General features: G+C 34.4%; 1 protein-coding gene across 1 annotated transcript in view; it reads left to right on the top strand.

Moving 5' to 3' along the window:
- Positions 1-25,223, top strand: part of PDE3A (phosphodiesterase 3A) — a 361,224-nt gene that overhangs the window by 246,786 nt on the left and 89,215 nt on the right. Inside the window, 1 exon segment of the mRNA XM_043969232.1 lies at positions 24,958-25,215. Within this exon segment, the coding sequence (XP_043825167.1) occupies positions 24,958-25,215 (258 nt within the window).

Below are 25,223 nucleotides of genomic sequence, written 5' to 3'. Positions count from 1 at the left end.
TAGCAGAGAATTTACATTACAATGCCAAATTCAAATGTTGAGCTTTCCCCACCTTCCCAGCCTGGCCTCAGCTCAGGAAGGCTAAGGGGTTAAGAATCAGTTTTATGTCTTAGAACCAAAAATTTTAATAGCTTGTACACACAATTACAACATTTGACAGACATAAATGCACATAAGACACATATAAGACATAAAAAAAGTAACAACTGTGAGATAGTGGAAATTAATTCTTTCTGTCTAGCCCATTCTGAGTGTGGTAGGAGCTGATCAGGAGGCCTGTCACCTTAATTCTCCTCTTTCCTGCAAATAATGGACATTTGGTTTTGCAATAGAAAATCATTTGTTCTTTTCGCCTAAGTCCAATTTTTCCCAATTTTTTAAGGATACACCCAAGGGTTGAAGGTACATGAAATGCTCTTTTCTTGTCCTTTCATGGTGGGTTGGGCTAGACTGAACCAAAAGATGACTGCACTTTTGTCCAAGTGGGTGGTGACAAAAACCCAAGGAGGAGGAGCATTTCTCTAGGTCAGGATGTCTCCTGACTATAGAGAAACAAAGATCTGGACATAGAGTCTGAACTCAGACATGGGAGCCCACCCAGCTCTGTCAACCTGCTGATCACCTAATCCCAACTCATTGTCACACAATTTCTTGTTCAGTAGAATTTTAAATCCTTCACTTCTCATTTCTACATGCATTCTTCTCTCTCTCCTTTCAAAAAACAGAGAAAAAATAGGAACAGAAACCAATCTTACAAATAATTTTCAACATTGTATAAAGCTCTCAAAAATCCTACTTTGCGGTTTCAACTTTAAGTTTAATACAATTTCCATTGGTAAATCATAAAGATGAGGGTGGAGGTAGGAATTGGTAGGGTGAAACTGTGACAAAATTTTGACTTTTCTTTGAATGTAAATGCACTTTTGTATTTCCCACTAAAATAGGGTCAGTTGGAATAATAGGTGAATATGAATATGTGGTCTTTTGGTTTAGTATCTCATAAAAAGGACATCAGTAACCTATACAAATATAAGGGAGACATTAACATGTATAATTTGATAGTTCCTATGATTTGTTACTTTATTAACTGATTAGACTTTGTAGGGTCTTTATGATGCTATTTATTCAAGGTTTGTATTATGAAATTTACATGCTGCTTTCTGAAATTGGAAAGATGAGAGGAAAGGAACAAAAGATCCTTGAGTGTCCTTCGAGGTGGTTATGAAGTTAAGATAAAAATAATTAGACATCTGTATTTTAAAAACAAGAAACAAAGTATAGGGATAAGTAGGATGTCACTTGAGAAATAAAGTTAGGGTGAAGGATCCTCCAGGGATCAGTGCCAAGAATAGACTTCTTTGACATTTTCCATAAATGATCTAGAAGAATGTGAATTCCTCCAAGTTTGCTGATGCCTTTAATCAGCTCTTTCCAGAAGTGACATGCCATGTTGAAAAAGATATATTTCATGAAACTATCACAAACTTATAGATAGCACAATGTAAGGGAAAGCTTATAAAGAAAAATTAAAATCCAGGAAAATGAATACTGAATTTTCTTAGGGATAATTTAAAAATGTAGTTTCCAGGGTTCATCATAATGTGTCAATGACTTCAGGTTTTCTTTGGTTTTCTCTCAATGGACTTCAAAATAAAAATAATGTAACTAGGAATGATCTAAAAATGAGTAAAAATATGATACTGGTTTATGTCTGACTCCTCAGTCTATAAGATAGGGCTAAGAAGAAGAAAAAAAATTACTCATGAGTATTTTGTTGTTATTTACTACCTATCTAATTCCATGTTATTAGAACTTAGAAAAACATTGTAAAATTTCAAGTAAGTAATCTTAATAAAAATAAAATGCAGTGCAGTAAACCTGCTTCCAATATTATAATTCAGTATTTCTCAATAGAGTACTTTTTTTTTTTTAGCAACAAACATTTATTTTATTTTCCACTAGTTTTTCCCTCCCTTTCCTCCCCCCTCCACAAGATCATAATCAGGTTATATATGTACAATCCACAAGTGTTCTTTTTATCAGTTCTTTCTATAGGGGAGCATAGTAAGCTTCCTCATTAGTTCCTTGGGATTGTCTTGGATCATTGCACTGCTGAGAGTAGTTAAGTCATTCACAATTGCTCATTGAACAATACTGCTGTCACTATGCACAATATCCTCTCAGCTCTGCTCACTTCACTATACATCGATGTTCATTAATCTTTCAAGGTTTTTCAGGGATCATCCTGTTTGTCATTTTCTATAGCACAAGACCATTCCACTACAATCGTATAACACAGCTTTTTCCCTCATTCCTCAATTGGTGGACATTTTCTTGATTCTCAATTCTTAGCCTCCACCATGAGTTGCTACAAATATTTTTTGTACAATTTTTCCCCCTTTTCTCTTTTTCATGATTACTATTGTTAACTGTTTCCCTTCCATCCTATTGCCTTCCCCATGATATTTATTCTATCATCCATCTTCTTTCATCCTATCACTCTTCAAAGGGGATTTGCTTCTGTCTGTCCCCTCCCCCACTCTGCCCTTCCTTCTTTTGCCCCTCTCTTTTCATCCTCTTCCCCTCCTATTTTCCTACAGGGTTAGAGAGATTACTCCACCCAATTGATTGTGTACATTTTCCCCTCCTTGAGCCAATTCTAATGAGATTGAGGTCTTTGAGCCAATTCTGATGAGTGTTATGCTCGTTTACTGCCCAGATTAAATAGATTACTCCACCTAGTTGGGTGTGTCTGTTAGTCCCTCCTCGAAGCAGCTCTGATGAGTTTAAGATCTTTGAGACTTTTCTGATGAGTGTAAAATTCATTTACTGCCCTGCTCCTCTCCCATCTCTTCCCCCACTCTATAAGCCTTTTCCTGTTACTTTCATGTAGGATTTCACTTCTGTCCTTCCCCCTCCCCCAGTGAATTCCCTTCACCCCTCAATTTAACCCTAAACATGTTATCATCTAGCTAAATGACACAATGGATAAATCATCACCCCTGGACCCAGGGGGATCCCAGCCAAAACCTGGCCTCAGACACAAGACAGTTGCCCACTGTACGACCCCAGGTATATCCCCCAGCTCCAATTATTTTATGGTTCTCTAGGGTCTTGCATTTGAAAGTCAAATTTGCCATTCAGTTCAGGTCTTTTCATCACAAATATCTAAAAGTCTTCTTTTTCATCAAAGTCCCTTTTTTTCTGCTGAAAGATAATGCTGAGTTTTGCTGGGTAGGTGATTCTTGGTTGTAATCCCGTTTCCTTTGCCCTTTGGAGTATCATATTCCATGATCTCCAGTCCTTTAATATAGAAGCTGCTAGATCTTGTGCTATCCTGACTGGAGCTCCACAGTACTTGAATTCTTTCTTTTTGGCAGCTGTTAATATTTTCTCCTTGACTGAGAGCTCTGGAATTTGGCTATTAATATTCCTAGGAGTTTTCTTTTTGGGAATCTCTTTCTGGAGGTGATCAGTGGATTCTTTCAATTTCTATTTTTTAGCTTCTTCTTCTTGATTTCAGAGCAATTTTCCCTGACAATATCTTGGAAGATGGTGTCTAAGCCCTTTCCTTGATCATGGTTTTCAGGTTAGACCAATAATTTTCAAATTATCTCTCCTGGGACCCTTTTTTTTCAGGTCGGCAGTTTTCCCAGAAGATATTTCACAATGCCCTCTATTTTTTTATTCATTTGGATTGCATTTATTGTGTCTTGGTTTCTCATAAAGTCACTGGCTTCCATTTGTAAAATCCTAATTCTTAGGCAATTATTTTCATCAGAGAGCTTTTGTACCTCCTTTTCCATTTGACTTTTCAAGTTGTTGACTTTTTTCTCATGTCTTTCCTGCATCACCCTCATTTCTCTTTCCATTTTTTCCTCTACCTCTCTAACTTTATCTTCAAAGTCCTTTTTGAGCACCTCTATGGCCTGAGAAACTTTAGATAAAGGTGCCCTGATGTTGACATCTTCCTCTGAGGGTACCCCTTGGTCTTTCTTGTTACTGAAGAAACTTTCTATGGTCCTCACCTTTCTCTATCAGATCATCTTGCCTTTCTTTTACTTGACTTTTAGCTCCTTAAAGTGGGGCACTGTTTCCAGGCTGCAGTATCCCAAGCTTAAGAAGTCCCAGGTGGTATGATTTAAGGAGAATCAGGTTCTTCACTCACCTGGCCTGTTCCCTAGTCCTTAGATGACCCCAGACCAACTTGCTAATCAACCAGCTCTGTGTGTTGTGGTTGTTAGTTTTGACAAGCCTGTGCCCCTCCCCCACCTTGGCCACTGCTACTCGAGCCTACCTCCTGGTTCTCAGCAGGGGTGTAAAATCTAAGTTCTGCCTTAGCACCAGCATAGACCCCTGTAGTCTCTCCCCTGCCCAGGGTTCAGTCCACTCACCAGACTGTGAGCTTCATTCCAGACAACACTGGCGCTTCAGCTGATTCAGAGGCTCTGGGGGTCTCCTTCTCTGGTGAGGCCTTCCTGGGACCGGATCTATGTCAGGATGACTGTGGGGTTGGACTCAACTCCTGTATCCACACAGCAGCTCCCTCCTTCTGACATTCCAAGCCATTCTTGGTTAGAAGATGATTTCAGCACATTCTTCTGTGAGTTTTGCACTAGAGTACTTCTTAACAGATAGTCAATTCAGTTAGCTCTTAGCCATTTGAATAAATAATTTTTCTTACCAAGAACAGTCCTTATCTACCAGTTTTCCACAAAATGTGAAACATGCTCTCCCAGAAAAGCACATAGTCTCAGGGGTCATAATTGGCAAAAACATAATGTGAAATTATAGTGAGGCACATAGATAGAGAGGACATCGATATCTTTTCTCTGAAAAATACTCGTCAAGTTAACTACAAAGTAGGGAATCAGTGTCAGTGATGGAAAAGTTGTTCCACTACTTAGCTAGGCTTGCTTCTCACAGGGTATATTGCATTTCAGTTGAAGAGGTCAGTCTCCTGGAATCCATGGGCTAGCCTTTCAATGGACAGTTGCAGTCTTCAGTACCTCTAGCCTTAAACTTGGCTGGGCACTATGGTGCACTTTCATAAAGGGCAGAGACTCTAAGAATGGCAGAAGCCTCTCTAGATTTGCCCCCCTCAGGGTCTTGGCCAGTCAAGGATAGGAGATGTATGGCCTCTCTTATTCCTTAACTCTTCTCGATATTAAGTTGAGATTCATCACTGAACAACCACATCCACAAACTTCATGGTTATGACAGTACATTTCTGAAATTTCTATTGTTCTTTGTAAATGGTCTATGGCTCTGCAGGTTCTTTTGAGCTATCAGTCCCACTACACATTTTTATGCTTCATTTACACCAAGAAGGGCCTTACCATTTCTTCTGATTGTGGTTGGGGAAATGAGCAAGGACAAATTCTTAGACTAGATGCTTTGCCAACATTATAAAAATTTTTCTAAAATATAGTTGTTCGTTCATCTGCTTTAGAAAGTACAATTTAAGACTCTGCAAACCTTAAAGTGCTATATAAATGCCAAACGTTGGTTAAAAACCAAACAAAACAAAATTGATCTTATTCTATTTCAAAATTTCAGAACCTTAAAACATAAAAGACCCTTTTAGCCTAGATGATACTTGAATAATAATTTTTTTTAATCCCAGTGTTGAATGCTCAAAGGACTCCACTAGTGGGAAATGTACTCCTTTTTTTTTTTTTTTTTTTTTTGTGGGGCAATGGAGGTTAAGTGACTTGCCCAGGGTCACACAGCTAGTAAGTGTCAAGTGTCTGAGGCTGGATTTGAACTCAGGTACTCCTGAATCCAGGGCCGGTGCTTTATCCACTGCGCCACCTAGCCACCCCCAATGTACTTCTTTCTAATAAACCGTATTCTGTTTTTTGGAAAACTAAAATAGTTAGGAAAATTTTCTTTATTATTAATCTAAATATACATCTCTAAAATCTCTGCCCATTGCTTTCACTTTTCTGTGAGGTCAAATAGAACACAAACCTGTTTCTTTTCTTTTCTTTTTAATAGAAGAAATATTTTCTTAGATATCATTGAAGAACTTAACCACTATTATCATAACTCCCTTCAATCTTATTTCTCCAGGTTAGCCAATCTTTATTTTTAAAATCATATGGCATGACCTGCTGTCCTTTTACCATTCTGGTTACTTTCATATGGGTGCACATTAGAATTTCAATGTTCATTCTAAAACAGAATGTCCAATAATGTGATAAAGTACTCCAAGTGTGATCTAACTAATGGAGAGTATCATGGGTCTTGTACATTGTTGGACACTGTTTCCTTTAATGTTGCCCAATATATTATAAGCTTTTTGGTTTTCTTTTCAAACTATTGATTCGTACCTAAGTTTGAAATATGTTAAAATCTGCAAATATTTTTCTCTTATCTAACTATATCTCCACCATACAATATTTATTCAGTTTTTTAAGCCTAAGTATAGTTTTTTTTTATCACATTACTAGTAATATCAAATTAAATCTTTTTTGATTCAGTTTAGCATTCCAACCTGACAGGATTTTCTTATATGTATACTTTGTCATCCAATATGCTGCCCCATATTTTTAATTTCACTTGTCTTCTAGAGATATAGATATAAAAAATGAAGTCTGGATCAAAAGTTAAATGTATAATATAAATGATTTGGGGTAATAATCTATCTGACCTTGTAAAATAGTTTTTGTGTACTTTATTTCACTGAACTGAAAATTATTTAAGGACAGGGACTGTATCTTATTTGCATATCCTTCATAGTACGTAGAACAGGGCTTTTCATATAATAGGTGCTCAATAAATAAAGCAATTGCCATTCTTAAAAATGGAGGCAAAACAACAGTTACTTCCAGTAAAGATTTACCATATAGATTGTCCCTGAATTATAATATTTCAATTTCTTCAAATGTTTTATTCGATAAAAAAATCTTTTAATTAATTAAAGGAAAGCATTTATTTAGCAACTACTATATGTACGACTGTCATAGTTCCTAGGATTACAAAAGATTTTAAATAGGATAGGTCTGCTCTTAAGGAATTTACAGCCACTGAGAAATATAAAGAGATCTAGAAAAATTTTAGAAAAGAGAGACTACTTTTAGGTATGGAAAATCAGTGAAAGCTTTATAAAGGAGGTGACACCTGAGGTGAGTATTGAGGAAAGAGGAGTATTAGAAAAAAAAGCAGAGATAAGGAAATTGTAAATTATAGGTACTGAGAACAGCTTATGTGACATGAAACTGGGTGGGATACTGGCCATATTGAGTTTGAGAAACACAATACCTTTGTCTAGCAAATAAAGAATGTGAACTTGAAGTAATGTGAAAGGAAAAGTATGTTACCCCTCTGTAACATACGGATTGTGGAGGATCTGGAAAACCAAGTTAATAGAACTGGATATCATTCTTTTGGCCATAAGGAGCCATTGATTTTTTTTTTTAAGTATTCAAGTGATATGATTAGATTTGTATTTTAAGACAATTATTTTTCCAGCCCTAGGAATGATGAATTAAAGAAAGACTGACAGCAAGAAGATCTAATATTAAGTTAATAAAAAAAAATAAGTAAGATGTCCTAAGAAACTTAATTATGTAGTTAGTAACTCTGTTAGTATAGAGCAAGGTTTCTTAAACTTTTTCCACTCAAGACTCCTTTTCATCTGAGAAATTTTTACACAATGCTTGGTATACTTGGTTTTTGTTGTTGCTGTTTGTTCACTCCAACCTTGCCACTGAGGTGATGTCATGACTTGCAGTGAATCGAATTTAAGTGAGGGAGGGCTATGCAAAGTCACCAGCCTCATTCTCTCCTCCAGAGCCATCTGGGTCCAGTGGCAAGATATATGTCAGAAAGACTGGAGATGGTCCTGAATGTTTAAGGCAAATGTGGTTAAGTGACTTGCCCAGGGTCACACAGCTATTGTGTTTGAGGTAAGATTTGAATTCAGGTCTTCCCAACATCAGGGCCTGTGCTCTATTCACTGAGCCACTTAGCTGCTTTATGTTACAGGCACAGTTCTAAGCCCTCAGGGTACAAATAAGAAAAAGACAGCCCTTGCCCTCAAGGAGCATACAATCTAATGGAGGATGACAACACTCAAAAGGAACCTTAAAAACAGGGGATTAATAGACTCCAGAACCAAGCAGAACTGCAGATGGAGAATGAGTGAGGTGAAACCTAATTTCTCCCCTCTATAAAGGAAGACCTTGGGAGAACTTTAGTCCTCTACTTTCTAGCCCTCTAATTAGAGAGATGAAGATGTTGAAGGAGGTGGAAAGTTGGATGAGTACCAAGGCTCAGTTAACAGAACAGAGATAAAATTAGAAGTGATTGGTTTATCCTGGGTGGAAGTCTTATACTATACTTTTGACATCAAGGAGAGCTACAGATTGAGAATGGAAGAGGAGTAAGTTGAGGTAGGTTTAAATAAGTTTTGTTTTGGTTCTGTTGAGTTTGAGGAAGCCAAGAGATGATGTGCCTTCTAAAGTGAATCAAGTTTCAATAAATATCAGAAGATGGAAGAAGTATAGGAGGAAAAAAATCTAAGCTAAAGGGAGTATAAGAATGGAGTGAGAGAGAGATACTTGAGGGCAGGGCACAGTGTGGCCAGAAGAGCAAAGGAACTGGGGCAAAGGAGGGCTTTCTTAGAGAAACTCAGTGTGTCAGAAGCTCAGGTAATAAACACTTCATTTGAAAGGTGAAACAAAAACTGAAGCACAAAGAGCTAAGGTTATTTGCCCACATCCACAGAGCAATGTTAGAGCCAAGAGCCCAAACTTAACTTTGTACTTAGAATACAATCCTTTTCCCCACTATCCTATAATGCCTTTCTGTATTATGAGGGGTGAAATTTTTATTTTATCTCCCTATTCCTCATAAAATTCTCACATTTTAGTTTTCCAAAACTTAACTCTGCTTTAATACTGAAACTTTTACTACAAGACTGGAAGGTGACATTTCTGTTTTCTTTTCCCTAGCCTTTCCTACTCACAATGGATTACCCAGCTATCCTTGGTAGAGGGAAATAGGAAACATACATCAGAATATGGGTGTATGTTGGGGTAGAAGATAGTTTATTCCTAATTGGAATAGTTTCATAGAAATGTTCTTATGATAGTGACACTAACTTTAATATTAACAATATTTGGCAGTGATACAATTATGTCTATCTAAATATATCTCATTAATTACCACCAAACTCTTAAGAAGTAATCAATGACTTTGTTGATAGAAAAATCAGTAGCTCAGAGAGAATATGTGCCTTGTTGAATGTCATGCAAAAGTTTAGAAGCCAAGCCTCTGCTCCTGACTCGCTAAAATTTTCTACCATGCCCAGGCTAGGCTTCTCCACATCCCCTCATGCCCATTTTGAAGGCAGGTATTGAATTTCTACTGATATTTGCATTCCTAAGGCATAGCATAGGATTTGGAACATAGGAAGCTAAATAAATGCTTGACCTACCTTGGACTCAGTTTGTATTCTATTAAATAAAGAGGTTTAATAAGTTATCTCATAATTTGCCAGTTTTAAATTTCTTTAAGGATGGGACTCAACCAAATATTTGTTGATCACATGCTATAAGTGCGTTTTGTACTTATGAAGAATACAAAAAATATATCGAAGCCAAGTTGACAAGACTTTCCCAATATACATGGAATCTTCCAAAAGACCAAAAAGAAATGTATATTATAACTTTATTATATATTTAAAAAGAATAGCAAGTAGTATATAATAGATTTGCAGGTACATGTACAATTATCTGTTTTTATTACACTATATTATAGAAATGCTTTTTATTACAAAAATTAAGAAAAAAGTAAATAAAATTAAAACAATTTGAGGTGGCTAGGTGGTCTAGTGGATAGAGCCTGGCACTTAGTAGGTGTATAATCAGTGTAGGCTGGTCAAGTAAGAAAGTACAAAAATCTAGGCCTTCTGTTTTCCTTTCCATATGATACTACATCGGGTGATGTGTGTAAACTTTTTAGATATTTTTCATGTGTATTCAGTTTTTCTCTGTGTTTAGGTACATAGGTGAGATTGCACACATAGTTATATGATATTGCCCTTTGGCCGCTGTACTGTTTCCTACTGAGAATATATTCATGTTTGTTTGTTTTCTGCTGTCAGCTCCAACACATAGCTTCCCTTTGTGGTATAAATATTCCATTTTTGTTTCTGTTTTTATACTGAAGATTAGGATATAAAACCTGCTGGAGCAATATAGGGAGAATAGGGAAAGAGTGAGGGACTGGAAATTATAGTGGTAATAATTTTTGTAATTGTTTTGTAATATCTTCAGTTATTAAAAAGAATCATCTTAAAAACACTCTTTTGTGTATTTTTCTTTTCTTTGTTTATGTTCTTTTGAAGAGAGGGAATTCCCAATCTTCTTATAGGATAAAATGTTTTTGTTTGTTTTGTTTTGGTTTGTTTTTGTTTTGGTGAGGTAACTGGGGTTAAGTGACTTGCCCAGGGTCACACAGCTAGTAACTGTCTAGTGTCTGAAGTCAGATTTGAACTCAGGTCCTCCTGAATACAGGGCTGGTATTCTATCCACTGTGTCACCTAGTTGCCCGGATAAATGTTATTAATGAGCAAAGAGAATTGCTTCTCCTTTCAAAAAGATATAGTCATTGATAGCATAAGCATAAAGAAGGACAATAAAAAATCTTTATGCTTACAAACATTCCCTTTCTGGATTTGTGCATTGAACTCTTTAAAGTTTGATTCTTTGAGGGAAATTCAGTAAAGGAAACAATTTAGACTTTATCACGATAGCATATTTGAATAAATTTTTTTTATATTGCTTCAGTCTGAATGAGTTTCATTTCTTACACTAAAACTGAAAAAGTATCTCCCTTTGATTTATTCTCAGTTCAATACAATATAGATACTTTTCAAAGATGACAGTCTTTCCTTAAATAGAGGAATATCAAAATAATTTGTGATTGCCTTTAATGTAGGCGTCACCTGGTTTGGGAACTTTCCCCAACTAAATGAATCTCAACTGGTCCAAGACTTAGCAGACACATCTTAGTACACTCCCCAAAGCACATAAAAAGTGACTTTCCCATTGACACAGCTATTTTCAGGGAAAGAATTTGAACCCAGATCATCCTAACTAGAAGCCCTGTAATCTGTCCACTGTGCTATGTTGTTCAGTTGTTTCAGTCATGGTGGCCTGTTCATGACCCCATTTGGGGTTTTCTTGGCAGAGATAATAGAGTAGTTTGCCATTTTCTCTTCTAGCTCATTTGACAGATGAGGAAACTGAGGCAAATTGGGTTAAATGGTTTGCTCAGGATCACACAGCTAATAAGTATCTGAGGTCAGATTTGAACTCAGGTTGATGAGACTTTTTGACACAAGGTTCAGCACTTTATCCACTGCATCACATGGCTGCCCACTATGTTATACTGAACCCTTTATTTGTAATTAGTGTTAACAATGTATAGTAAAATTACAGCATCATAGAATCAGAATTTCAGAAGTAGAAGGGATCTCAGCAGACAAAGAAGAATCCTTACCACAACTTGTCCAATGAGGGGTAGCCTGCTCCTGCCGAAAGTAGCTTATTTCATTTTTCAATTGCTCTAAACTTTAGGAAGTTTTTCCTTTCATCAGGCCTATGTTTGGCTCTACAATTCCACCCCTTCTTCCTGGTTCTCCTCTCTGGGCCTAAGCAAAGCAAATCTAATGCCTTTTTCATATGACAGGCTTTAAAATACTCGAAGACAGCTTTTATGCCTCCCACGAGTCTTCTTTTCTCCAGGCAAAATACTTCCAGCCCCTTCAACTATTCCTCATATGGCATTGACTCAGTGCCCTTCACTGTCCTAGCTGCTCTTCTCCAGATGTTCCCGAGCTTCCTATGCAGTGCCATCTGGAACTGAACACAATACTTTGGATGGCCAAGGAAGGGTACAGAAGGATTATAACTCTCTTACTCCTGGAGGGAATGCTTCTTAATGAAGCCCCACATTGTATTAGCTCTTTTAGCTTCCATGTCACACTGTTGACCCTTATTCATCTTGCAAGTCCACTAAAAACAGAATTTTAAAAAAATGTTTTGTTATTAGTATTCCCCTATCTTGTACATTTGAATTCAATTTTTTTTTTAAGTCAGATCTTTTTGGATCCTGTCACTGTCATCCAGTGTGTTATTCTTCCCAGCTTTATATCATCTATACATATGCCATCTGTATCATTATCTAAGTCATCGGTAACAATGGTAAACAGCACAGGGCAAAGCAAAGATGCCTTTGACTTTCCACTAGAGACTACTTAAGTGAAATTGGAATCAGTAGAACAACAAGAATTTATTAAGTGTCTATTTTATGCTAGACATTCTACTAGCCACTGAGGAAAACCAATACAAAAAATGAAACAATCTCTATTATCAAAAATCTTACATTCTGTTGGGGGAGATATGTACAAATATATACATACTTAAGTATATGCAAAATTAATGGGCAAGGGCATGGTAAAGGGATTAAGCATTTGCATAGAATCTGCTATATTCTGGATACTGTGAGAAGCATTTTACAAATAATACCAAATAAATACATGGTTAGTTAGGTAGAGAAAACACTAGCAGTAATAGGGTTCAGGAAAGGCCTAATGAAGTAAAAAGTTCTTGTGTTGTATCTTGAAGGCAGAAGTGTGGAAGGAAAGCTTTCTAAGACTGAGAGTAGTCCTGTCAAAGGCATAGAGACAGGATGTGATATACAGATTGAATTGTGGAGTGTAAAGAAGCGGAGTATTACATAATGAGGCTGGAAAGATAGATTTGAAGGGCTTTAAAGCCAATCAGTAGAGTACCAGAAGAGTTTATTAAATAGGAAAGTAACATGGTCAGATCTGTGCTTAAGGAAAATAACATTTGGCATTAATAGAACTGTTAATTACTATTCTTTGAACCTATCCCCTCAACCAGTTCTAAATCTATCCAGTTGCATTATCACCTAGCTTAGATGATCCCTTTGGATTTTTATATCACAAGCATTTTTTGAAATATCCACCCTCCCTACATACTCTAGAATGAATGCTCCCTTGTAGAAAGAAAAAAAAAAAATAGGGGGACCCAATAAAACCTATCTGAAAAAAGCATGCAACATTATTGCCTAGTACTCTCCTTCTTCTCTTCCTTGAATTCTTTGTTTCTGTTTCAGTACCTGTTCTACCTAATCATTATTTTTTTCTAGTTACTTTGTTCTGTTTCCTTTTAGTTTTCTTTTTATTCACATTGTTATGCTCACTATATATACATATATATATATATACACACATACATACACACACACACACACACACACACACACACACACATATATATATATATATATATATACTAGGAATGGCTCTTGGTTTTACATATTGATGTCACTTCCTTATATAGTTTGGAACTCTGACACTTATCAGTGAAACTTGTTACACATTTTTTCTGCAATAAATAATTCTTTTTCTTATCTTAGCCACAATTTATTTATTTATTAATATTTATAAGTTTTAATTAATTTATATTAATATTTATTAACATTAATTTTATTAATATTTATTAATGTTAATAGCATTTTTAAAAATTTATGTAGTCAAATTATCTGTTGTATCTGTTTTATAATTTGGCACAGTGGATAGAGCACCGGCCCTGGAGTCAGGAGGACCTGAGTTCAAATATGGCCTCAGACACTTGACACTCACTAGCTGTGTCACCCTGGGCAAGTCACTTAACCCCAATTGCCTCACAAAAACAAAAACAAACAAAAAACAAAACAAAACAAAAAGAATTTTTCCCCTAGCCAGTGTTGTGAAAGGTACCTGATTTTTTTCTTTTCTATTGTTTTTAAAGGTATGAGTCTATATTCAGGTTGCTCATCCATTTTGAGTTTTTTGGCCCATGTTATATGACATTAGTCTCATCTGTGACAAACTATTTTCCATTTTTTCCAACAATGGGAAAACTCTTACCAAATGGTGGTCTTCTCAGAATATATGTTCTTGGGTATATCAAACACCAGGTCACTATTATAGATTGTTTCTGATTCTTTTTTATCTAGCTTGTTCTACAGATCTCCAGTGCTTCTGTTGTATTTTTGACTAACACCAAATAATTTTGATGATGACTGCTTTATAGTGTATTTTGAAGCCTGGTAATCTTATGTCCTTTTCATGTCTATTTGTATTATTACTTCCATTAAGATTCTGATTTTTTTGTTCTTTTAAATGAATTTGTGATTGCTTTGTCTATTCTAAAAAGCATTTCTTTTATAATGTGTTTCATATAACACTAAATTATTACATCCCTTTAAGAAGCATTAAAAAAGAAGCATTTTTATGTTTTATTAGCATGGGCCAACCATTAACACTGAATGTCTTCCTTTATTTTCATAATATATTTGACAGTTGTCTTTACATAAGTATGGTGTGTATTATTTTACTAACTTGCAAGTGTTTTATGCATTTTCAAGTTATATAGAATGCAATCAGTTTCTTTGATAAACTGGGGTTTTCTAAGAATACAATCATATCCTCTCTAAACAAGGATAATTTTGTTTTCTCTTTGCAGATATTTATAACTTTTATTTTATTCTCTTGGTTTATAACTTGTTAGTATCTCTAGAACTATGTCAAATAATAATGGGGACAAGGAGTATTCTTGCTTTTACTTCTATTATTCTGTTATTTACTTCTGCTATTAGAAAATCTTTCTGCATTTCTTTATTGCAAGTAACTTTGGCTTTGGGTTTTTCATCATAATAAATAAGTCTCCTTTTTATAATAGTGAAATAGCTGATGCAAATGAAAAAAATAATAAATTAGTAGTTTGTCCAAAGGGTTTTCTATATCCATATGAGTTTTGAACCATCCTCACATCCCATACCTAGTATTAATGCAACTAGGACATTGTGAATTATTTTCTGGAAATTATTTTCTGAATTATCCCTGAAAGGAATTTATTTAAAGTTGTATATCATTTTTTTTCCTAGTGAAAATGTTTTTTCTTTTCTCTCCTTTATTTCTCCTTGTTTGGGGTATCAGAATAAAATTTATCACATTAGACTGTGGTAAAGTATTTTTTTCTCAGTATTTTTAGTACTATATTTCTTTTGAATGTTTGCCTTTGTTGGAATATAAACATATGTGCTTGTTTATATTGATTCATCATTAGAATTCCCATTTTCATTTTATTTTCTCTTGATCATGTTAGCTACCTTAAAAATTGTTAGTTTTTTTAAAAAACCATACTTTTTCTTACTTCTTTTAAAGTCTATTCAAATTTTTCCATTTTCCTCTAATTTCCAAGATTTTTTCGTATATTTGGGTCATTAATTTGTTCACTTACTGATTTTTTTAAAAGATAGATCATCAGTTCACTGATCCTCTTTTTTCTATTTTTCTAACATAAGTTTTCAGATAAATTTTCACCTGAGGATTGCTTTTACTACATCCTATGAATAACAATATGTTGTCTCTATGTTGTTATTTTAATTAACATTATTGTTTATTATTTACTTTTTTAAAGGCTTCTAGTTTCTTTTGTTTCTTAAATATTTTTATGTGATTACAGACAGTTGATAACGTGAGTTTCACTCTTTGCTCCTTTGTTGGTTTTGGTCTCCTGTGAACTGTTTGAATTTCTAAAATATTATTCTTCTTTATTGCAGCTATTCTCTATGGTACTTAGCGTAATTATGTCTTTAAAAAAGACATAAAGCCCTTTTAACAAGATATCCAAGATACTGGGCAAACATATTCTTACCAGTATGACCCCAGGATATTAAACTTAGAGCTGAAGGGAAACTTGTATATCTTCACATTCTATAAATAGTCTTTATATCATTATATACAAGAGGTAGGACAGCTAAGTGGTACAATGGATAGAGTATTGGGTCTGACATCAGAAAGACTCATCTTTCCAAGCTCAAATCTGGCCTTGGGCACTTATTAGCTGTGTGACCCTGGGGAAGTTATTTAACCCTGCTAGCCTCATTTGTAAAATGAACTGGTAAAGAAAATGACAAAACACTCCAGTATTTTTGCCAAGAAACCACAAATGGGGTCACAAAGACTTAGACACAATTGAAACAACTGAACAGCAATAACAATCCAAGAGGAGGGTGGACCCTCTTATTTTACAGAAGAAGAAACTAATGCCCATAGAAGTTTAATGACTTTGTACAATCCACACAGGTAATATATCCAGATGAGTTAGGTTTTAAGCTCAGGTCCCTTGTTACCAACTGCAGGGCTCTTTGTATTGTATCATGTTTCCCTTTTCAGTTATTATCACTGTTTGTTTCACATGAGCATAGGAAGAAGGTAAATCCTGCATGTAAAATAGATGACCATAACCCAATTGTGTGTTCAATGAAAGTATATTCATTCACTTATGATTCTTTAGAAAAGAAGAATACTGCCATCTGTTGTTAATAGAAATTGTTTTCATACCAACTAAACTGAATTCAAGAACACTCCAAAAATGTAACCATACCAGTGACTAAACAAAGTTCATAACTTTTTTCAGCTAATAATTAATTTCATATTTTCTTATGTAAAAGACACGTCATTAAAGGGGAGAGTGAGAGCAAGAGAGAGAAAAGAGAGAGAGAGAGAAAAGAAGAAAGAGAAACACGAGAGAGGAGAGAGACACAGAGACAAAAAGAGACAGAAGAAGGAAGACAGAGGTAGAGAGAAACAGAGACAAACAGCAAGACACACACTTAGGTGGAGATGAGTTTTACTGTAAAAACAAAAGAAAATCACATGAAACTGAGGAGACTCATAAACATTGCTGAGAGATTGAAGGGTAAAACAATGTCATACTGCAGGTGAAGGAAAGAAGAAAGAACACAGCATTCTTGAAGCAAAGACTCATAGATGAGGCATTTCCCAAAGAGAAAGAAGCTGTACAATCTAAAAAGGAAGTAGCTGTTTATACTCCACTGATGATAATTCTTGTTTATATAGTGCTTTTAAGGTTTGTAAAGGGCTTCATGTATATTATCTCTTAATGAAGATATTTATGTACTTTGAGGTAAAAGATTGTTCATTAAGGAATCATGATTGAAAGAGAATAAGAGTAGTAGTGGTCATTGACTCATTTCTGACAGAATTGAGGCAGTACAGTTTTCCCATAACAAGTGTCCAAGATGACTGAGCTTCCTAAGAATTGTCAAACTGGATGACTGCTACCCAATTTTAATGATTCATGTGGGTACACATTATATTGGAGGAAGGAAAATATTACTAAAAATTATGCAGCATTGGCCAAGAAAAAGATCTTAGGATCATCAGTGGTGTTTTCATTTCACCATTTCCCATCTAAGGCAAGGTAATCAATCAGAAGAGAAAAGCAGATTTGGTAAGTAAACAGTTTTGCCAAGAAGAGTTGGTGTTGAAAAATCGCATTAGGATTTCCAGAATATGACTTAACTTACAGGAAAACAGACTTACGGTGAACCAAACCAGGCTTAGTAAGAAAGTATTTTTCTTGGGTCTAAGAAATCTGATTTTAAAATTACTTTACATTAAAAAGGGATGTGGGGTTGGGGTATGGTTAATACACTTTTCTTCTCATATGTACTAAGGTAGTTGCCAGAGATAATAGCAACATAGAGACACCTATATGTTCAAACCTTTTAAAATATGAGAAAGGAAGTGCATATTCTCATATATCTATTTATCAGTGTTAAGGGACATACAATAAGCAAGAATGCAAAATGCAACAAGGTGAATTTGACCTAGATATCACTGATAATAGATGGGATGAGACCTTTGTGTTTTATACTGCAAATTTTTAATAAAGGGAAATATTTAATAACAACAAAAAGATAATTGAGAATAATATTATGTATTTAAATGATATACTCATGTGACTAGTTAGATAGATAAATAGATAAATATCTATCTATTTATTTATTTGTTTAATGTTGTTGTTTAGTTTCAGGCATGTCCAATTTTATGTAACCCGTATTTGGGGTTTTCTTGGCAGAGATTCTGGAATGGTTTGCTATTTCCTTCTCCGTTTCATTTTGCAGATGAGGTTCTGAAGCAAGGACAGTTAAGTGATTTGCCCAGTGTCAAACAGCTAATAAGTGTCTGAGGTCACATTTGAACTTGGGTCTTCCTAACTGAAAGGATGACATTCTATCCATTGTACCACTTAACTACCCACATATAGACACGCATATATGTACTACACACATATGCATGTGCATGTGTACATATATATATATACTCACATATACTTGTACAAATACACATACACAAATACACATATCAGTTCCAGACATTTCAGCAATTAGAGAAGTTACATGTGGATGAAGATTACCAAAGGCAGAAATAGCAGGAATATTGTTATAAGAGAATACTATAAACCACTAGGGAAAGAAAAGGAAAAGGATGAAGAATTGAGGGAGCCGACTCCAAGCCTAAAACAGAGTTATAATAGAATAGTGATAGATTTCATTTATCTAGTTATCTGCTGGAGTTCTGTCTGCCAAAAGTAAAGCAGCTAAACATTTCTTGAATTGCTTTCATGATGATATCATTCTTCAAATGGTGGAGAAACGAAAAAGGATAGATTCTGTGACAGATTTAATTCTCTCTAGTAGAGTTTCACAAAAAGGAACGTTGGGAATATTTTTGTAATGTGTACAGTCTAACTTGGAAAGTACATCAGGAATCTATAGCACATTAGATTTTAAAAGATGATTTTGAAGGGTTCAAATAAGGGATAGGTATAATCGTGTTGATTAAAATTATATAGAAAAATCAGTCAACAAGGAATAGGAATTTCTAGAGAATAAAATTCCAAAGACAAAAAAAATTCCAATGCAAAAGAAAATCAAGAATTGCTTAATGGGATGGATATAGTTGCATAAGAAACTTAAGATTATCAGTTTAAATTTTACAATTTATATGAAAAATGAGGCAAAGGTAGGAACTGAGGATAAATCCCAAAGTGTGTCATTTATCCTTCAATAGCACTGAGCCTCCCAGGGAAATCTAAGGATTAAAAATAAAATATTAAAGTCCTCTTAAGTAGCACCAAAGGATCAAAGAAAGGATAAAACCACTATGTGGAATAGATGGGAAGCAATAATTTTCAATGGAGAAGGCAAAGCTGTTCAAATCCTATTTTGATTCCATTTTCTCTGCTAAAAAGAATGATCTTTGAACTGGAAAAGGTAGACAAAAGTCACTAATAAGGAGTTGGTATCCAATGTAAATGGGCAGAAACTTAGCTATGGATTCAAGTCAAAAAGATTCAGATTCTGGAATGAGAGGATATAGGTTCAAATCTCATCTCTGTTACCTATTACTTTTAGAGCCTTGAAAATTTCATTTAATCACTCTGGGCATCTGTTTTCTAATTTCCACAATGAGGAAGTTGCATTCAAATGCCTCTAAAATCCTTCCCAGCTCTAACTCTATGATCCTCTCTGAATTAGCCCCTAGGATGTGGAAAGAATTGGTGTATTTTTTGCTTGAATACTATCAAGAGTTAAGTGAAAGATTCCTGAGAACAAGAAGGAGGGGTTAGAGAAGAGAAAAAGGCCAATGGAAGAGAATATAATTTGCAAATTTTAGGATAATCAACTTAACTCTGGTAATAATAATAATAATAATAATAATACAGAATTTTATAATATATTATTAAAGGAAAGAATTTTCACACAGCTAGTAAATTACATAGGTGAGAGTTGAACCCAGATATTTCTAACTCCAAGTCCATTGTTGATGTCATTTCAGACACATCTGACTTTTTGTGACCCCATTTGGGGTTTTCTTGGCAAAGATACTGCAATGGTTTGCCATTTCCTCCTTCAGCTCATTTTACATATTACAAACTGAGGCAAAGAGGTTAAATGACTTGCCCAGAGTCACACAACTAGTAAGTGTCTGAGGCCAAATTTGAACTCACAAAGAGGAGCCTTCCTGACTCCAGGCCAGGCATTCTATTTATTGTATCACCTAACTCCAAGTCTAGCTTCTCTATAGATAGCAATCCTTCTGAAAAAAAAATTAATAAACATAAAAACAAAATGAACTAGGGATTTTAAGTGGACTACAAGTTAGTAATAGGATATAGCAATCAAAATGGATCCTTTAAAACCATCATTACTTTCAGAAAAAGAAAGGTGATTATTCTACTGTACTCAGCCCTCATCCAACCTGATCTAGATAGAGTGTACAATACTTTTGTTCTGGACACTAAGGTTTAAAAATTACATGAATAAGCTGGAGGTTGTCCTGAGGCAAGCAACCAGGATGGTGAAGGGCCTTAAGTCCACATCACATGATAATGAGTTGAAAGAGCCAGGCTTGTTTATAGCATGTCAAACAGAAAACTGGAGCTGGATATCAGGGTTGAGGAGGGCACATTATAACTATTTCAAGACTGTGAAGGGCTGTCATGTGGAAGAGGGGTTAGCTTTGTTATTTTTGCCTTTAGAGGGCTCAGTTTCCCCAGCTATAAAACAAGTATAATTAATACAAACTTATTCTACAACTACTATTATAGAACTGTGGTAGAGATCAAATGAGATATTAAAATATATTCCCATCTGGTAAAATATCAAACAAATATGAGATGTTATTACTAAAATAGAAGCTGTATGTCATGGTGGATCAAGGGTTGAACTTAGAGTAAGACTGGGGTTCAAATCCCACTTTTGATACTTTTTAGCTTTGTGACCATGGGCAAGTCATTTTATCCTATCTAATCTTCAATTTTCTCATCTATAACACAGGGATACTAATAAGTGTAATTTTTACATTGCAGGAATGTGGTGATATTCAAATCAGATTATATTTACACAATGTCTCGTAAATTTTGAAATATCACAAATTTCAGTTATTTATTGAGAAAAGTACATTTATTTATAATCAATGCAGACCACTTCATAATAAAACCATAAAACCACATCAGCAAGTGTGACAAGGATATCATAGCAAGGACGATACCATGCAGTGGCCTTTAACTAGCAAGTTGTCTACTTTCCCACATTTTTAATACTTCCAAAATTGTCTCCATTGGAAAGTGAAAAGATTACAAACCATAGTGACCTAGATTGAGACATGGAAGAGATCTCAACAGTCATTTAGGGTAATACCCTCATTGTTCAATTGAGAAAACTGAAGCCACAAAGTGAAGTGACTCACTTAAGGTCACACAAGTAGTAAGTGTTAGAACCAGGATGCCAGAAAAGGTCTTCTGATTCCAGCGTTCCTTTCACTGCATCATAACACTCCTCACCTATTTCTATTTGGCATCAAACTTCATTTTCCAACATGCTCATTCAGATTTGAATTCCAGATTTTCTATTTTAAGGTGGCAGTCTGTATTTGGTTGTCTCCTTAAATAGTATCCAGGAAATCATATTTACATTCTCTTAAAAGTAAAACATAAATGTTTCTATTATCTGAAGAGCCTGTAATGTTTATAGTCCATGGTCATATTACCTTTTTATAGAGAGTGTTTGATCCTGGAAACCATAAAAAGACAATTCTGGTATTTTGTTTAGTATAGCTCTACTTCTTACAAAATGTACTTTAAGAGACTTTAAGTGTGGGTCCATTATTTAGAAGTTAGCTTTCATTTTCAAATTTTACCTTCCTGTTATCCTGACTTGTTGAATATTTCAAGGTACCATTTAAAGTTTCATTAATTAAATGAAAAATGTGTCTGACATATGTTATATAACTAAAATTTTAATTTTTTTCTTCTGAATCTGACTTCATCAAGGTAGGAAGTACCTAGTGAGAGCTCACTATAGCTATATGAATAGGCATAAGTCAGTTCTGCAACCCTCAGTCTTCAAGAGCTGCTTGTTAAATAGCTTGTCAAGAACAAGCCAGCCTGCATGTGGAGATGGGGCTTGAAATCAGTATGTCCTGAACTTAACGACGTCCTCCATCTCCTACACCAGCAGTTCTAAATCTGGTTTTGCTTACACATCCCAATATCTTTGGTCATGAGGAATCATAGCACACTGAACATTTAAGTTGGCCACACTGGAAGAGTATTAGTAACCCTCTGAGGCATGAAGTTTTAATTCAACAAGAGCAGGCATTTTCTTGGGTTCTTTGTGACTTCAAGATCTGCCCTATTTAGAGGTTAGCTAATTTGAATAACAGGCAAGTTTTGTTTATAAAATTCACCTACCAAATGCTGATTAAGTAAATTTATGTTAAACAGCGTAATTATAAATTGTCTTTTATCTGCCGTAACATAATATCCAAAATTGTATGTCACAATGTCACTGGAGTCATGACACACATTTCAAGAACTGTGGCCTTATATCATAGAGTCTCTTGTGTGAATTTCAAGGTGACAAGTAAACATTTATTTTATTTTGCATACAAACAACTTTGTATATATTAATATATTCATACAGCTGATATATATGAATATATTGAATGGGTATATGTTAATATGTATTCATACACATGAACTACATACATATATATATGTGTACCTCCTATACACACAAATATATCTATCTATCATCTATCTATCTATCTATCTATCTATCTATCTATCTATCTATCTATCTATCTATCTATCTAACTAACATATACTGAGTTGTCTGTTCTGTTCTTTTGTGCAAAAATAACAAAATCTAAGGCCTTAAGAAAAAATAATCTGTCTAGTAGTTGGTTCTTCTCTGGTTCACTTGACCATGTTGCATTTTGTAAAATTACATATTACCACCTTTTTTCTCTTCTATTCCTCTGAGCCTTACTACCACCTTGAATGTTGCTATAGACAGTAGCTAAAACAATCTTCCAGCCCTCAGGCATTTAAATTATGATGAATCCTATTTTTGGCAAAAAGCCTAGAGTTGTCGGCCCTCAGATTTCATACCTCATTGACATTTTTGGCTTAGTTTGGACCTGAAAGTTGTGGTGAAGCTCTTCCCTAATGTGATTCAACTTTTAATTTCAACAAAATTGTATAGTTAAACATTATAAAATGGAAAAACAAAGGTCCTGACTACAAAAAGGCATTAAAGGAGCGAATAATATGATATTTTTTCTCTCAGTGAAAACATATAAGCATTGGCCCTTTCAACAATTCCTAACTTGGGTAACAGACTATTTTTTATTTGACTCTTGGTTTTTTCTTCATGTGAAGACTACAGCTTCACAAAATCAGGAGAAAGAAACCCTTTGGACATATAAAGACTATGTTTTTTTGAAATATTATACACTGCCCATGAAGAGCATTTTCAGTTGGTATTTATTTTTAAGATTTATTATGTAAACTTCTGTTGTCAATTTATAACTCTAATTTTGAACAGAAGGGAAAATTTTCCCCCCTACATTTAGGGTCATAGGATTTAGACTTGAAAGGAAACTTTGAAATAATCAGTTTTGACATTTTACACTTAAGTGACTTTTCCAAGGTCACACATGGGGTAAGTTACAGAGCCAGGATTTATACAAAGACTTCTAGACTTCAAATCTAGCCATCTTTACATTTCACTGGCATTGGCCAACTTTCTAGGAAAATTTTGGGAATAAATACCATGCCTGTATACATACATATGTATATAATATATGCGTGTATATATATATATATATATATATATATATATAAAATATAACCTTTAATAATAATAGGCATGGGTACTCAATGTGGCTTTCACCTTTACAGAATAATTTATTTGCTGCTATCTATACCATATGTGTGTGTGTGTATATGTGTATATGTGTATATGTATATGTATGTGTATGCATGTAAAGGTGTTATATTTATATACATACATGCACATAGAAATATAATATTATGCAATAATTATATAATAACACCTCTCTATATATTGTAGTAATGAAAAAAGAATCAGGATGGAATTATTTTAATAATTGGAATTTTGAGGCTTTTATATCAACTAAATTGTTTAGCTTTAAATTTTCAAAATTTCATAAAAGTTGTCTGGTTTTACTGATACTTTGTTTTTCCAACTTTTGGGGGAAAATTAGTTAAGAATGACAAAAATTACTGTTTTATATTCTTGTCCAGTTTCCCAGAAGTATATCTAATCATCATAGAAGCACATAATGGTACCTGTTTCTAAAAGGAGTAATATTAAATCTAGTTATGAATAATAATAAAAATAAAATACAAAATGTAGTTGTGTGTACAGTAATCATGGCCAGAAAAAAAAGATAGTTCATTTTGATTCAAAATTTAAGTCATAGTTCTTTAAATTATGTTTATAAGGAAAATTTAAATATCAGTACATCTAAAAATAAATATGATCTCCCTTTCCTTACATTATGAAAGGGAACATACTTTCATCTAACTTTGGTAAAAAAGACATGCACAATTCTTAGAAAATTGAGTATAGAATTATAAGTGTATGTAAAATTTATTGCCAAAATGGTTTAGCACATCTTTAATAATAGATATGTAACTTTTACCTTTACAGAATAATTTATGTGTACTGGGATCCATCTGTACCCTATATCTGAACAGATTTTTAAAATTCAGTCATGCATTATTTGGGTAATTATATTTTATGAATTATCAATATTTTTGTTCCTTTGGAATTCACTTTATATTTACTCATTTTTTTTGCTATATTTACTATTTTCAAGCTTCCTTTCCATTTAGGGGTAAAAGTTCCCCTTCTCCAAATCTTTTTGATACTCATTCTTTGCTTACAACAAGGTTTGGGAAAACTCTTTGTATCATTTTTTTGTTTGTTTTTTGGTTGTTAATGGCACATGAGCAAATAAATCTGAGGTTGAAAGGTATTCTGGCAGATTATCATAAGTTTTGAATTTGCTAAAGAATGTGTAGTTTTCTTTTATTTTTCTTTTCTTTTTTAGTAATAACCTGTATATGTACTCTTGCTTCTGGAAAGATACAACTTAGATAACTTGTAGGTGAAAATGTTAAGTTCAATAAAGTGTGATTATGGTGTTAAGCAGTCTTTTGTTTTTTGTTTATTTTTCAGTCCTCAGGTACAAGTATTACTGTTGATATTGCTGTCATGGGAGAAGCACATGGCCTTATTACGGACCTTCTGGCAGATCCTTCTTTGCCACCAAATGTGTGTACCTCCTTGAGGGCTGTGAGTAATTTGCTTAGCACACAGCTGACTTTCCAATCAATTCACAAGCAAAGAGTGAGTCCTCTGGTTTCCTTCAGTGAAAATTATACCTGTTCTGACTCAGAAGAAAGCTCTGAAAAAGAGAAACTGGCTATTCCCAAGGTAGGTGC

This window comes from Dromiciops gliroides, chromosome 5 (assembly GCF_019393635.1).
Source record: "Dromiciops gliroides isolate mDroGli1 chromosome 5, mDroGli1.pri, whole genome shotgun sequence".
In the NCBI taxonomy this organism is placed as follows: Eukaryota; Metazoa; Chordata; class Mammalia; order Microbiotheria; family Microbiotheriidae; genus Dromiciops; species Dromiciops gliroides.
The sequence above is the reverse complement of the archived record's forward strand: the minus strand, read 5'-3'. Positions and strand labels throughout refer to the sequence as shown.